General features: G+C 50.4%; 1 protein-coding gene across 1 annotated transcript in view; it reads right to left on the bottom strand.

The window, feature by feature from the left end:
* LOC119463436 (protein big brother) overlaps positions 1-13537 on the bottom strand; it is a 52975-nt gene that overhangs the window by 11180 nt on the left and 28258 nt on the right. The window contains exon 4 of the mRNA XM_037724286.2: positions 3781-3897. Within this exon, the coding sequence (XP_037580214.1) occupies positions 3781-3897 (117 nt within the window). The remainder of the gene's footprint in view (positions 1-3780; positions 3898-13537) is intronic.

Here is a 13537-nt window from a genome sequence, read left to right as displayed (position 1 = left end):
TGACTTAACAGCTGTTTCGAAGCGTAGTTATGTAGGCAGACACATTGGATATAGTATTTCTCTCAATCCAGGTACCAAGACTTTTAAAACCCTTACGGTGTGACAAAATGTTCTGCTTCAAATAATAAATAAAACAATGAAACTTGACGAGGGGAGCTTCAATATCTGTTTTCTTCATGTAATCAGCACACAAGCATTTTAGGAAACTAGTAAACGCCGTGAAGAGGTTAAGCCTGTGTTTTTTTGCCACCCAGAGGTGACTGATATTCGCAGTGGAAGGTTCGCATTCATTCTAAAGGTCTGATGGAAATGGGGCTTCGAGCCACCATTACGTCACTTCGGTTACACTTCCGCCACATAAAGGGCGACTGGCAAACGTTAGGAAACGACCTGGCACATCAAAAACTCACTGCATCTTCTCGCATATGTGACGACCATTTCCTGCGATAAGCAATATCCTTGCTTTGTCACGTTTGCGCATTTTTTTTTCTTCCCCGAACATCGCGATCGTGGAGCTGGTTGTCCGACGCTCATTTATTCGTCGCGATTAGCTCGCAAGCGAACCCTCGACACCCTGACGAGTACCGCCTTTCGTACTGCCCGCAGACGGCGGGCAAGACCGTCTGGCGCGGCCGGCCGCTGACGGACGTGTTCATCAGCGGACGGCAGTTGCTAAGCGGCCACCGCCGCTAGCCGGCTGGCATGGGAAAAGTGCATGCTGATCTGGCTGCCGCGGCGGGCGAGGCGCACCGCGTTCGTGGCGGCAACCTGCAATTAAGACGTGCCGCTTGCGCAAGGGTTTGGCCGCAAAGAGAGTCGCGACACCAGCGCGCCCGCAGTGGCCGGCGTTCCCTCCATGGTTGCCGGCCCGACTGTAATTAGAACCGGGCACCTGTGGCTCGCTGAGATGGCCGGCCGCGCCCTACGTCGCAGCGGCCCATTCCCACGCGGCCTCCGGCGGGGACGCTACCGTTCGCGGCTGCCTTGTTGGCCGGCGTCGATCGGAAGCGCGACAGCTCGGGGCGTGCTCACCCTCGCTGGAGGGAACGGTGCACTACCCGCCTATATAGCACGAATAATATTTTCGGAAACGATCGCACTATGCGAGGAGACGAAGCTGCGGTTTTGTCGTCTGTGAGAAAAAGAGAGAGGCTGATTTTAATTAGAAGCTGTAGACATTAGCCTGGGTGACGACCTGATGTGCTATACTCCACCAGCTGTTTGGTGAGAAATCCACAGTGATCGCGCAAAAAATATGAACAACCTATGCACCCGCGGCCAACCCACATGCACTGCGAAACTAATCACAAAGTCCCAGTGACGGGTCGAGTGACCGGTCGAGTAATGACAGTGACGGGTCGAGTGATAGTTTGTTACTATATAGTTGGGAAATAAATTCCCGCCGTAACTTTCTTCGGCGTAACTGAAGTAACTGAATGTTATTAAATTTGACTATAGTTCAATTGGAGAGTCCAAAGTCGAAATGGTGTTATAAATAAAGCGAACAGCATGTGTTTGATAAGAAAAAATAAACATGTTCATGACGACCAGATACCGTGGGACTCTTCTTCAACGGGGAAGTTAAAAGCGTCATGACTTCATCGTTCAGACGCTCTACGACACAATCATTACAGTGCCCCCGACCTTGAAGTGGGCATGTCCTGTGTGTGGGCATAACGTTTGGTGATGTGTATATCTACTAAGAGCCCAATAATGGCAAAGAACTGGACGAAGTAGAAAAGTGGCAAGCATGTATATGGTTGTCATCCTATCCTATATAGCATATGCAAAAACCAATGACAGCTTGTGAACCGTAAAACTAAGTGATAAATTATGGTGGGAAATGATTAGTTCTTATATTAACCAACGCATGAACATTCGACTGAGTGTTTGATTCATCATTCGAGTGAATCTTGTTGACGTACTCGGTGTGCTAACCTGCCTCGAAAGTTGCACACAAATGTCTCTGAAACTGGTCGAAGCTGAGCAGAGAGAGGCTGAAATAGCAGGCTTTTCTGTTTCACTCGAATAATAAACAGTCCTATAGGTGCCTCACTATAGACACAATCATAGGTTTTTTGATGATATCAGTGCGTGTTTCTATATATGGAAAGTGGAAGTTATAGTGACGATGACGTTTTTCTTGAAATTCCAAGTAATTGTTTATTTTTTTATTATTATTTGGTAAGCCTTCCCTGCGCCCCCTACATCGCCTCGTCTTCTTTCTTTCTCTCTCTCCTTCTTCCTTTCCATTTTTCGTATTCGTGCACTGCAGGTGAGCCCATACGCATACCTCCTACCATGGCATTGTAGAGGACCGAAAAATGCTGCGAAAGCGAACATGCCGAAGGTATACACAGTGAACGTAGCCGCTTTATAGACTACCCGCACGTGTGTATACACACACGGTTTCGCGGAAAAGCCAGCTCTCCCACCTCCGCCAAGTTCGCCTTCCGCGCACGCCTTGGCCAGAGGGTCCCCCGCTCGCGCGCGCGCGCCAGCACTGAGCGGGCCCGAGGCCGGAATGCGATCCGCCGCTGCCGCGCGGTCAGGTGTCCCGTGTGCTGTAGCTCCATCAGCCGCTGGGCGGAGAGCCCCGGCTTGGCGGCCCGGTTCCGCCCCGGTCGAAACAATCTCGCCGCTTCGTCATGGCCGTGTGTGCAGAGGTAACAATTAGCGCGGGAGTCGGCCGCCCGCGCGCTTTTCCTCCGGCAGCAGCGCGGAGGCCAGACGCCGCCGACGCGCGCTGCAGCCCGCGAGCAGCACCGCGGAGATCGGCGCAGACTGTTATTCCGGGTCGGGTTTTAGGGCCGTCCGCTAATTAATGAATGGGGTGCGAGGGCGCCGCTCGAGGCCCAGAATTACGGCCCGCGGGAACGGCGAAAGTTGGTGGAATCGGTGGAACAACGAACGGAAACTCTTGCGTCGACCGAGTGCCGTCCTTGGCAAGCACGGCGAGGGGGAGCGATCGGGTGAGGGCGCTCCCGGAGGGCGAGCAGCGAAACAACGCGGCCGCAGAAGTGATGAAAATTGGAGAAGGGGGTGTAACATCCTTTTCTTTTCTCTCTCTCTCTCTACCTCTCGCGGGCACCCGGCATCGGGTAAACACTTCGCTATTACGAGGTATTTGAGGTTTCTCACGGGAGCCGTAATAATAGTCGTCGTTTTATAATGAACAGCAATCTTGTGGTGAGCGACAAAGCATACACAGTTATGAGGCCAGTGCGGAACCGCTTCGCAGCTTCTTTGATATTTCCGCCCATTATTTTTTTTCGATCAGCGAAGTTTAATGCGCATGCGAAGTGTGCGCTTTTTGTACCTCGATCGTGTATTGTGGCTATGAAAGCAGCACCTCTGTTTGCGGATTCTCATTTAATAAGACATCGATTCCCAGTCACTTAAAGCAACAGAAAAACGTCAGGGCTTCTGTCATATTTTCTGTGTACCGTATGGCTCGAAAGTAAAGGTAAACAAAGGAGAGAAAGCGTGGTCCGGTTGTCCATACCCTCTCGGTTTCCGAATGTACGACTTTATGTAATTGTTCTGAAGAAGAGGAATATCAGTATGAGGTTCAGCATTTGCCGACATTTCCTGACGACCAAAGGCAACTAATATTGAAGACACCCCGTCATACCATACTTCCTTCGCCATTTGTTGAGAAGCACAAATGAACATTCGGCCAGCATAAAGGACTGGCTGTTGTTTGTGCCCATCGAAGGGCCTGTCTCCACTGTTTGCAGGCTCTTGTATATACGAGCGACAATGAAGCGCGCCGCTTACCCGTCCTCGCTCTTCGTCGTACTCGAGGCAGCCAACACCGTCAAGGCGGTCGAGGTCGATCCATCCTCGGTACCGGACGCAGACTCCGTTCATGATGAAGCTCGACTTGATATGCACCTGCGCGAGAAAAAAAGGGAGAGCCGCACGTTGAGTTCTGGAGGCTCGGGGAAGCCGAAACGCGAGTCCCGAGCCTTGTTCGGCGTGAAACTGACTCGGGAAGGGGGCGGTGCCGGCCGCTTGCATTGGCCGCGCGGGTTCGAGCGAGGCGCGGTGGGCAGAGCTCGTCCACTGTCCACGCGGCCGCAAACTGGAGGCGCGCCTGTCCGCGGCGCCCATAAATCAATCGCCGGGCCGATGCCTTTCTACGGAATACGAGTTCGCTGGAAATTAGAACTGGCCTCGGGACACTCCCCGGGCACGCTCGCGCCGGTGGCGGGCGGACCCATGTTGATGAATGATGGCTGCCGGCCGAGCGTCTTCTGCGGGGCCCGGGCCCGACGCAGGCGGCAATTTACGCGGTTTCCTCGCGCGCACTGCCGAGACAAGAGCGTCTTTAGAAGTTGCGGAAAGCGCGGAGAAAAGAGAGCGGCGGCCATTCACCGGAAATGACGCTGCGCGGGGATCTGTGTGCGTGTGTGTGTCTGTGTGTGTGCGCGCTGCCCATTGTCGAAGGGGCGACGTGTGCGGACGCCGACGCGCCGCGATTACAGCGACGTTGGCGAGAGCGATGGGCGGCGCAGCGTCCGGCGCTGCGCCAACGAGCCATTTCCGCAGTTTGATGCCCTGGCGTCCTCCCACGCGATGTAAACTGCTCTCCTCTCGGACAGTGTGCTGCTACTGGGAAACGGTAGCAGGGAGGAACGGGCGCCGAGAACAATGGGAAGCATCGCGTCTCGCCTTCGGCTTCTATTTTCTCCACGGACGCCCTTTGCGAGGCAAAAGCTCTTAGCGTCCGCTGCACCCTCGAGTTTGTTGGACCTAAACAGCACTTGGCTCCCGCTTGTTGGCCAAACGACGAAGAATGTTCCAAAAAGAGAGAAAATAGAGCGGGAGAGACAAGGGCCCGTCTTGTTTCCCTTTGTTCGGAGTTGATGTCCTGCAGCTACAGCTCGACCTTGCTACTGCATCGCTGCGTTCCCGTGCGCGTACGTTCTCTCGGGGATCCCCGTCTCGCAGTGCTGGCGTCTGACTGAGAATCTACACGACTGCGCGGACGTCGCTGGGATCTAGCGAAGAACGTATAGATCAGGGCATACACTGAAAACAATTGCTTTCGTTGGCTAATGCTCTCTTTCTCCTTGAGCGCTTGCGAAAGAAGAGAAAAAGCAACTTCTGCTCCGTTCAGACAGTGATGAAAAAACTCTTTAAATAAAGTTTTTTTTTTTTTTTTTTTCACTGTCTGAATGGAGCAGAACTTGCTTTTTGTCGCTCCTGGGACGTAACCATGCACTAACTACCGTCTATTTCTATCTCTAAGTTTAGGTTTGGTGAGGTGGCACATTTGGGTGTTAAGGCTTAAATCATGTGGACATAAGTTTCATAAAACGGGCCAAAGAAGGGCAGACAGATATTGCATCACCAAATAGGCTAGCTGAATGCCAACCCGGCGAATGGGCCAACCAATTTATTAGATCACAACTACGCATTGGTTGGCGCCTAGGCCGTTCGAATAGCGTGGAAATGCGTCCATGTATCCTTAAGATAAGTTCCGCGCGACCGTTACTGTAAATACAACGTTGTCATTTCCTGGTTTTCTCCTTATCTATGACCGTGCGAATTTCGAATCGGGTCACGGGGACATATTTGTAAAGAGGCAGCATGGCACAATTAAGGAACACTGATTTATAAGCTATGCAATTAAAGCTCGCAGTGACGCTCACAACTCAAAATCTGGCCAACTGATAGCAAACGTGGCTTCAGAGCTACTGTTATAATGTCAATATATGTAGACAGCTATAGAAGTGCAGGTGAAAGTTTCTAATACGCATAACAGATATTTCAAAAATTATTGATACAGAAGGCGAAATAGTTCGATTATTTCGTTCCAGACTCCAGAATTCTACTAATCATGTTATGTAAGCGGGCAGCTCCAACAAGAGGAGAAGATTAACTTTCCACGCATAAACCGATATGATTAGCGCGCAGACAGCCAGAAATCGAGGCATGATTGGGTGACTGCAAAAAATAAAAGGGAGAGAAGGAGAGAACTCCCCCCCCCCCTTTTTTTTTTTTTTTTCTCGCAGCGTATAAGAACAAAATTGTATATTGTATACGAAAGTATTTTGAGCGTCCGCTCAATGATCTTTCTGTCCTCTATTTCACTGACTTCATGCAACGTTGAGCGGTCAGCGATCGGTTGTCTTGCAGTTGGCCCTCATGCGTGACCAGCCTAAGGGCGCCACCAATCAGCAACTGGTAAAACATGCGAACAGTGACTTGAATTCGATTCACATTTCCAGATCCGAGTGAGACGATATAGGCGAACAACGTGTCAGCGCTGAAGTGCCCGCTTGCTTCCCACTCGTCGCATTTACCGAATAGACTTATGCACGGTAGTGTCCTTGCGAATACGCCTCAAACACCGATTGGACGTCATGTCACGCGACTAACGCTGCAATATTTCACAGTACAAAGCAGAGCAGTAATAATAAGTTGGATCACTCACGTGCATATGATTGGTCGTGTAACGCTAAGAAAGCTTTCCCACGTTTTCATTTGAACCTAAAACGGTTAGATCGCTCCTGCACCGGCATTGTTTGTGACGTTAACTTGTTCAACTCTGAAGTCTGTAACCTATTAACGCGTTGCTCTTTTGCTGCATTCGAGATTTCGATTATTGAAGTACAAGTTTGATTTGCTACTATTTTGCTCTGTAGACCCGAAGACCATATATAGTTGTGATTTGTTTCTTGTCATTCCCCTCTATACATGTGCTGCTTTGTAAGGGTATGTGAAACAAATAAAGAAGACTAAATATAAAACATGTAGTAAGTGAAAGCGTGCAACTCCGGTTCGTAGAAGTTGGCGGAGCCGGGCGCTGATATTTTCTAAGCTCGTTCATTTTCACCTTGCTGTATAAAGCTATACGAATGCATATATAGCAGCTTTAGCCAGAAAGTAGAATTTATCTCATTTATTTACAAAGACCAGCACTCACTCAGAGAAGAATTTTTTGAATGTCGCGGTGTGGAAATGACTCATATTGTCAAATCAGTCGTCATTACAATAAAATGATGAAGCCGTGATACGCAAAGCAACCCGAAAGAAATTCTCCGTGATAATAATTACTTTTCCCCCTCCAACAAAAGGGTGCCCCGTAAAATGAAAACAGTTTCAAAAAGCGTTACAGCTAGTTCTAATTAAATGCATTTCTTAAGCGGTATATATACTAAGACATGCAAATGCGCGAAAGAAACAGCTCAGATTAGTTGGTTTGGTTCTCAGATACCAATGAAACCTTATTTTGGGCGATAAGTTTAGCCTTAATGATGCAGGTTTGCGACATCGGTCGCATCGAGACATATCGCACATGCAGCGACGAAACGAGCAATGTTGATGTAAAAAATAGCGATTTGCTTTTCGCCTTGAGAAAAAGAGCGAGAATGGCGGTGACGCGATGAAGAACTGCATGCTCATGTGTGTCGCTGAACTACTATTTGAAAGGCGCTTCAGCATTGCTTGCAAGATTTTATCGCCCGTGCACCTCGATCAATAAGCGACTGAAAAGTAGCAGGAGAATCTTGCAACAGGCCAGTTTGTTCATCGCCAACTGAAGATCCAGCGCAAATAAAACAATGACACGAATAATAATACAGACAAAACAGGACCAGGCACTGCAGAAAATAAGCATCGACGTTCTCTGTACTTAGCATTTATTCAACTTACCTATCTGACCTGTTTGATTTCGTCAGAAGAAAAACGAAATGTTTGTCAGTCTAGGTGCTTGTAAAGAAAAGAAAAAAACAAGAGAGGCTATTTGGACACAGAGCGATTTAGATGCGATAGCGCCTTAGGAGAAAAAGGACTGGTGATATCGCTACTTGTTTTCCTTCTTTCTTTAGCGGCTGGGATGAGGTCATGTTGGCGCGGTGCGGCACATGCCGTTGGACAGGACGTCGCCTGCGGGACGCCGCCATGGCAACGCCGTGAAGACGATCGATAGGCGCGGCCATGTTGAGCCGCGGTCTGAGCCGGAGCCCTCCCCCGGCCGGCGCTCATTGGACCGTCGCCGCGATGCGGGGAGCGCGGCTGAGCCAAATCCCATTGGACTAAGAGTCGGCGCGGGGAGGACCGCGCCGCGGCGCGCACAAAGTAACAAACGAGCTCGCGATACGCACCGTGACTAATCCATTGAGGGCCTCTCCGCGCTGGGTGCCACACGGCTGGGAAACGGCCCCCTTTTTCCGCTCGGCCCTTTTTTGCTGCGCCCTACTCGCGCCGAGAACAAAGGAGCGAGTCGAACCCGGCCCGCGAGAGCGCGCGTCCCTCGTAATTTCCGTGCCGGTTCTCGTAACATGGCGCCAAAAGGGCATTGTGCGCCCAGTTCGCCGCTGCCAGCCCAGCAGTCAATCATCCCGCTGGCCCATCGAATGCGACACACTCCTCGGAGGAGCAGCGCCGGGGAACAAAGAGCAGGTTCTGTGCGCGCGCCACTCGGCTCGTCCAAACGTCGCGTCTGTCTGTCGAGCTGCGCCACGCACCCGGTTGGTATACTGTTGGCTCGACGGGGCCGTTCGGGCCTTTTTCCGACGAAGCGAGCCGCCGACTTCCTGCTGAACCATGGCGCGCATGCGTGAACTGGAGCCAGCTGTCTGAGCCTCCTTACGATGCCACCCGAGAGGGTCGGGGTGGTCTTGGGTGCAACGGCGAGCCTTCTCCTTGCATGGCCTGCAGCTTGACTGACAGGACCCGCAGGCGGCTCGGGGCTCGTTTACGCACGGCCGATCACATAAGTAGGCCCAGTCATGTTTTTTAACTGCGACGCCCTTCGTGCGAGCTCGTAAGACTCGTGTAAAACTGCGCAGTTTCGCAAACAAAGCATAAGTTCTGATCTTATCGCTGCCCGCTTTAGCCTCAGAATCGCCTCATTTTCTCTACCCTGACGACGGCTTCGAAGAGCCTGCTCGCACGACAACGGAGATGAAACGAGCGCACACGGCGTTCCGGGGCGCTCATTGTATCATAAGGGTTTTCCATATTCATTCCCCGGTCGTGAGCCGTTTAAGATACGGATCTGACTGCTGAAGGACCGTAGCAGCTTTCGCCGGGGCCTGAATTTGCGCGCTTCAAGCTACCGGGCACGCACAGTGGCAAACGCTTAGCTGCTAGCTTCAACATGCTTGAAAAACGAAGGCAGATGCGCGATAGCATCCATCACTCACAAGTACGTTGCATGACGACACAGTTTGATTCCGACAACAGTGTTTAGGCGCTCCAACTTGCTGCGCGCCGCGAAATAAAGTCAGATAGCAAAAGAAATGAATAAAGAGAATTCACTCGGCGACTGCACAAAGTGTATACAAGATCTGCAACGAGATATTGTTTTACGTATAGAACGGAGCCACAGCCGAACTCTGTCCTTTTCAATTGTCCAGGTGCTGTTATTGTTTCCTTCTCGACACAGTGCGTTTTGCAGTGAACAATGCGACAAGCTTGCGTGACGAGTCTATATTTCTCACTGTAGCACTGTGTGACAAAGAGCTCCCACGAGAAAAAAACGAAGTTGCGGATTATTGCTCAGCGGCTCACAAGGAAAAATTATTAGCCCAGAATATAGTGTTGTCACCAAAGTGGCTTTGATCGACGTCGTTTACATGAAAGCGCAATTATTACTACGGGGCCACTCTAGATTTTCGGCACTTGTGGCGTTCATTCTTGCCTTACGTTTCTTATTAGTATTACTATTATGTGAAAAGGAGTAACCGTCGCCATTAAAGGGTGACTAAATATATTTCTTTGTTTTTAATTTCAATAAGCAGGAAACGGGGAGTCGGCGTCTTAGGTGGCCTGCCATATTCAGCTAAAAGCGTTAGAAATTGGACAGATGTTGATCAAAGACTGCAAATAGAATCTCGTTAAACTAAAGCCGGCTAACCTGAACTGCACATCACCGAAATGCACGCTGCACGTCACCGGAATGGGCATCATTGGTATACTGCCTGTGTATCCGACATTATATATTTTCTTTCTTTCTTTTCGCTGTGCACAAGCGTTTCTTGGTAAACCACACTACTTCCATGTTTGGCAAGTCCGGCTCGACTTAGAGCCTGCATTGGTCGCACTCGAAATAATGCATACTTCTGTGGCAATGCTCGGAGGAAGCTCAACGCACAAATACGATCGCGAGTTGATTGCCACACACTGAATTTGCCGCAATCACGCAGAGTCCGGACAGACAGGGTTTACTTCAAGGAAATTATGGATATAATCATTGAGAATCATGAAGATTTGTCGAAATAGAAGCGCTAGATTTAAATTCGAGTGTGTGTTGAGACTGACAACTGGTGTTGCGACCTAGCTGTTTGGTGAACACTTTGAGGGCATGCATACACTAAGTGAAGCGGAACTGTAATATGCCGGCGATGATGCAGCCGAGCCTCTGCAGTTGTTGCCTTCCTCCATGCACGTTGACTCAACTGGGACATGCACTGAATCATTCGAATACACGCATGTGCGTTGTACCACTCGATTTCAGGCTGCATACCTATAGTCTGTGAAATAAAGTTTGTTTCGTGGCACCTGTGTTCTCCAAACTTCTGTCGTGATTGTGCACTTGCTTTTTCTGTAGGTATACGCCAAACCAAACTTGCACATGCTTTACCTCCCTTTCGTTTCCCTTGTTCACACTTTTGATATATCTAAGCACGGGCGACGTATGTTCAGGTTACAACAAATAATCAGTGGAGATGCATCGTGGGCACCGCCACGAAGCTATTAATAGCTCACGTGACTATGGTACGTAAGCGCTGTGCCTGCGTACTTTTATATCGCACGTTCAAATGTAAACGAAAGTGACTCAAATGCTACACTTTGGGAAGCAAACTAGCCGTAGTATGTCACTTATAAATGAAACTACATGACACTTAAATTGAAAAACGAGCAATGATGATTAGGCCTTAGTGCTGTATCGGTAAAAAAAAAAAAAAAAAAGGCCAGATATATAGTTCTTGTTTGTCACCCGCGCGGCTATATAATTCTGTAATGCGGATGGTGCGTTTATATGATGCACGATGCTGAGAAAAAGAAGGAAGAAAAGTGGCGCTGGCTTCATGAACAAGTGGTTAGAGAATGAGCATTTATGAAAGTCGAATAAGCATAAGCAAATGGCCCTTGCCTCCTCGTTAGGATATCCTACCGCAATTATTCACTCAAATTGCACGCGGATAAGTCATGTGGATGTTTCTCAAGCACCTCTGCTATATACGTATGTTATTTGTAACGAGGGATAAAATGATACAGCCGCTTGGGCTTCCTCGGAAGCTATCATATACAAGAGTTCTCACAGCGCAGAAACATACAATGTGGTACCATTAATAAACGCTAGTCAGGCAAAAGAGGAAGCAAAACACACGAGCAGACAGACAAATGAAAAAGAGCAACAAGTTCGTACATAAAATGCTGTACCCATTTTGTCAGCGTATTATGCACACGGTGGCTCGCGTGGCGCATCCGCGAAACCGCGTCTGCATGGTTCTCTGCTGCTGCTGCTTCTGCGGCCATGCCAGGGTCATCGGCGGCGCGCGGAGCAGACCGATGCGGCCGCCTCCGAGCCCATGATTAGCGGACACACCTTCGGCGAGAACCGCGCGCATCTCGCTCGAGGCGGCGGAATGCCGAGGTTTTTCCTCGGCTGCTGCTGCTGCGGGCCCAGGGGCTGCCGCAACTGGGCCAGGCAGCATGGGCCCGCGCGCCTCGACCGCCACGCCGCAACACGCCAGCGTGGAGAAGTGCATTAGCCGCGTCTCTTATTCCGCGGTGCGCCGGCCGCTGTGCCACGGGCATCCATCACACGCCACGCGTTCCTCCCCCGGGCCCCGCATGGTCCTCTCTCGTCGGCGCGCATCTCGCGAGCACAATTAACCTCGCTTTCGGTGGTTGCGCCGCGAATTAAGGAAGGTCTATGCTCTGCCGTCAGGAGAGTGCTACCGACAACGACCTGCGCAATATAGGAGGCAGCCAAACGATCAAAGCAACGGCTTCGTCTATATGACGCGTGCGCTCTATATAGCGCGTCTCCAATGCGCTCGCTGTGTTTCGATGGAAGATTGTTGAGCGTCAGGTGCCGGCCACGCGAAGGAGCTGTCGCTGCCCGGGAAATTGCGGGTGCGGATGCGTTAAAGACAACCGTCTTCCACAGCCCTACAGCGAAGCGGCATTTCCACGTGCGCTCACCCCCTCGAACTTTTGCTCTATACGCATAATTTTGCAAGGAGCGATATACACGTCTCTGTATATGCTAACGACTGCGGAGGCTTGCTGCTGAGACTGGCGCGTCTGTTTGGATGTAATGCAAGGAGCGTAGAACTTCTCTCGGTTGCCTGCTGACCATATGGCATGTACACGCGCAAAACCTGTAATAAACGCGGCCACCGACAGGCCAGAAGTTGCCGGAAGCGGCGACACATCAGCGGTCGCAGTGCGCGACCGCGCTCTAGCACCGGCGCAGCAGCTAAAGCGAGCAGATGAGCCGCGTATCCGCGAGGCCCACTTTTAATTAGCACAGCCCGGGGGCCTGCCCCACCCAGCGCTCCCGTCGGCACGGGAACGCGGAGAGAGTGCCCGGCGGAATGCCGGTATACCGTGGGACGGTGCCATATAGCGCTCGCGCGCCGCATGAATTAAAGATGAGTCCGCCCTAAGGGCCACGTCGTCGCCCGACGGGCCCGTGGTCCGTCTCTCGGGTAGTTGCTTATGCGGTGGCAAGCCGGCTTTCTGCCCGCGGCGGACCCAGGTAGCTCGTCTTTCCTGAACTTGGGCGCCGCAGCATCGGCCTCTGATTGTGCGCGCGAACCGCGGCGCCGTCAAAAGACAAGCAGAAAGCAAGCGCGTGCAGTGTGGAAGCCTCGAGTTTAGGCTCTCTGTCCTATTGAATTCCGAGTCCATGCACCTATCTCAACCATCGGGCAGTGAGCAGTTGATGTCAAAATTATTTTTGAAATCGCAAAAATATATTTGTGTTCTAGATAGATAGATAGATAGATAGATAGATAGATAGATAGATAGATAGATAGATAGATAGATAGATAGATAGATAGATAGATAGATAGATAGATAGATAGATAGATAGATAGATAGATAGATAGATAGATAGATAGATAGATAGATAGATAGATAGATAGATAGATAGATAGATAGATAGATCATTTATTGTGCCACTGTTCTGCCATGATTGGCGAGATTTTCCCGCAGCTCCTCTATTTCCTCGCGCCGTCCACATGAAACTGAGAGTAGCACTGTGTGGGTCAATCGAAAGCATCTATAGAGTACACCCAAAATAATGCAAAAATTCTGCGTGTTTGAAGCTTCCACGTTTATAAAACTCCGGCCATCGCCTGTCACCTTTGTCACCAGGCTAATGAGCCGGTGAACTGATCACATTACACCTACTATATGATCTTGCTCAGCATCGACCACTATTCATCGTCACCATGCCGCCCAAGAAAAGGTCAGCTTTCGAGATGAAAATTGCCAGCATAAACGGCTAGATGGTCCTTCGTTTCGAACGCTCCTCTCCTACATCTGGAGGTGAATTTAGACT

Source organism: Dermacentor silvarum, chromosome 1 (assembly GCF_013339745.2).
Source record: "Dermacentor silvarum isolate Dsil-2018 chromosome 1, BIME_Dsil_1.4, whole genome shotgun sequence".
Lineage (NCBI taxonomy): Eukaryota > Metazoa > Arthropoda > Arachnida > Ixodida > Ixodidae > Dermacentor > Dermacentor silvarum.
This window is presented reverse-complemented; position numbering and strand designations above follow the sequence as displayed.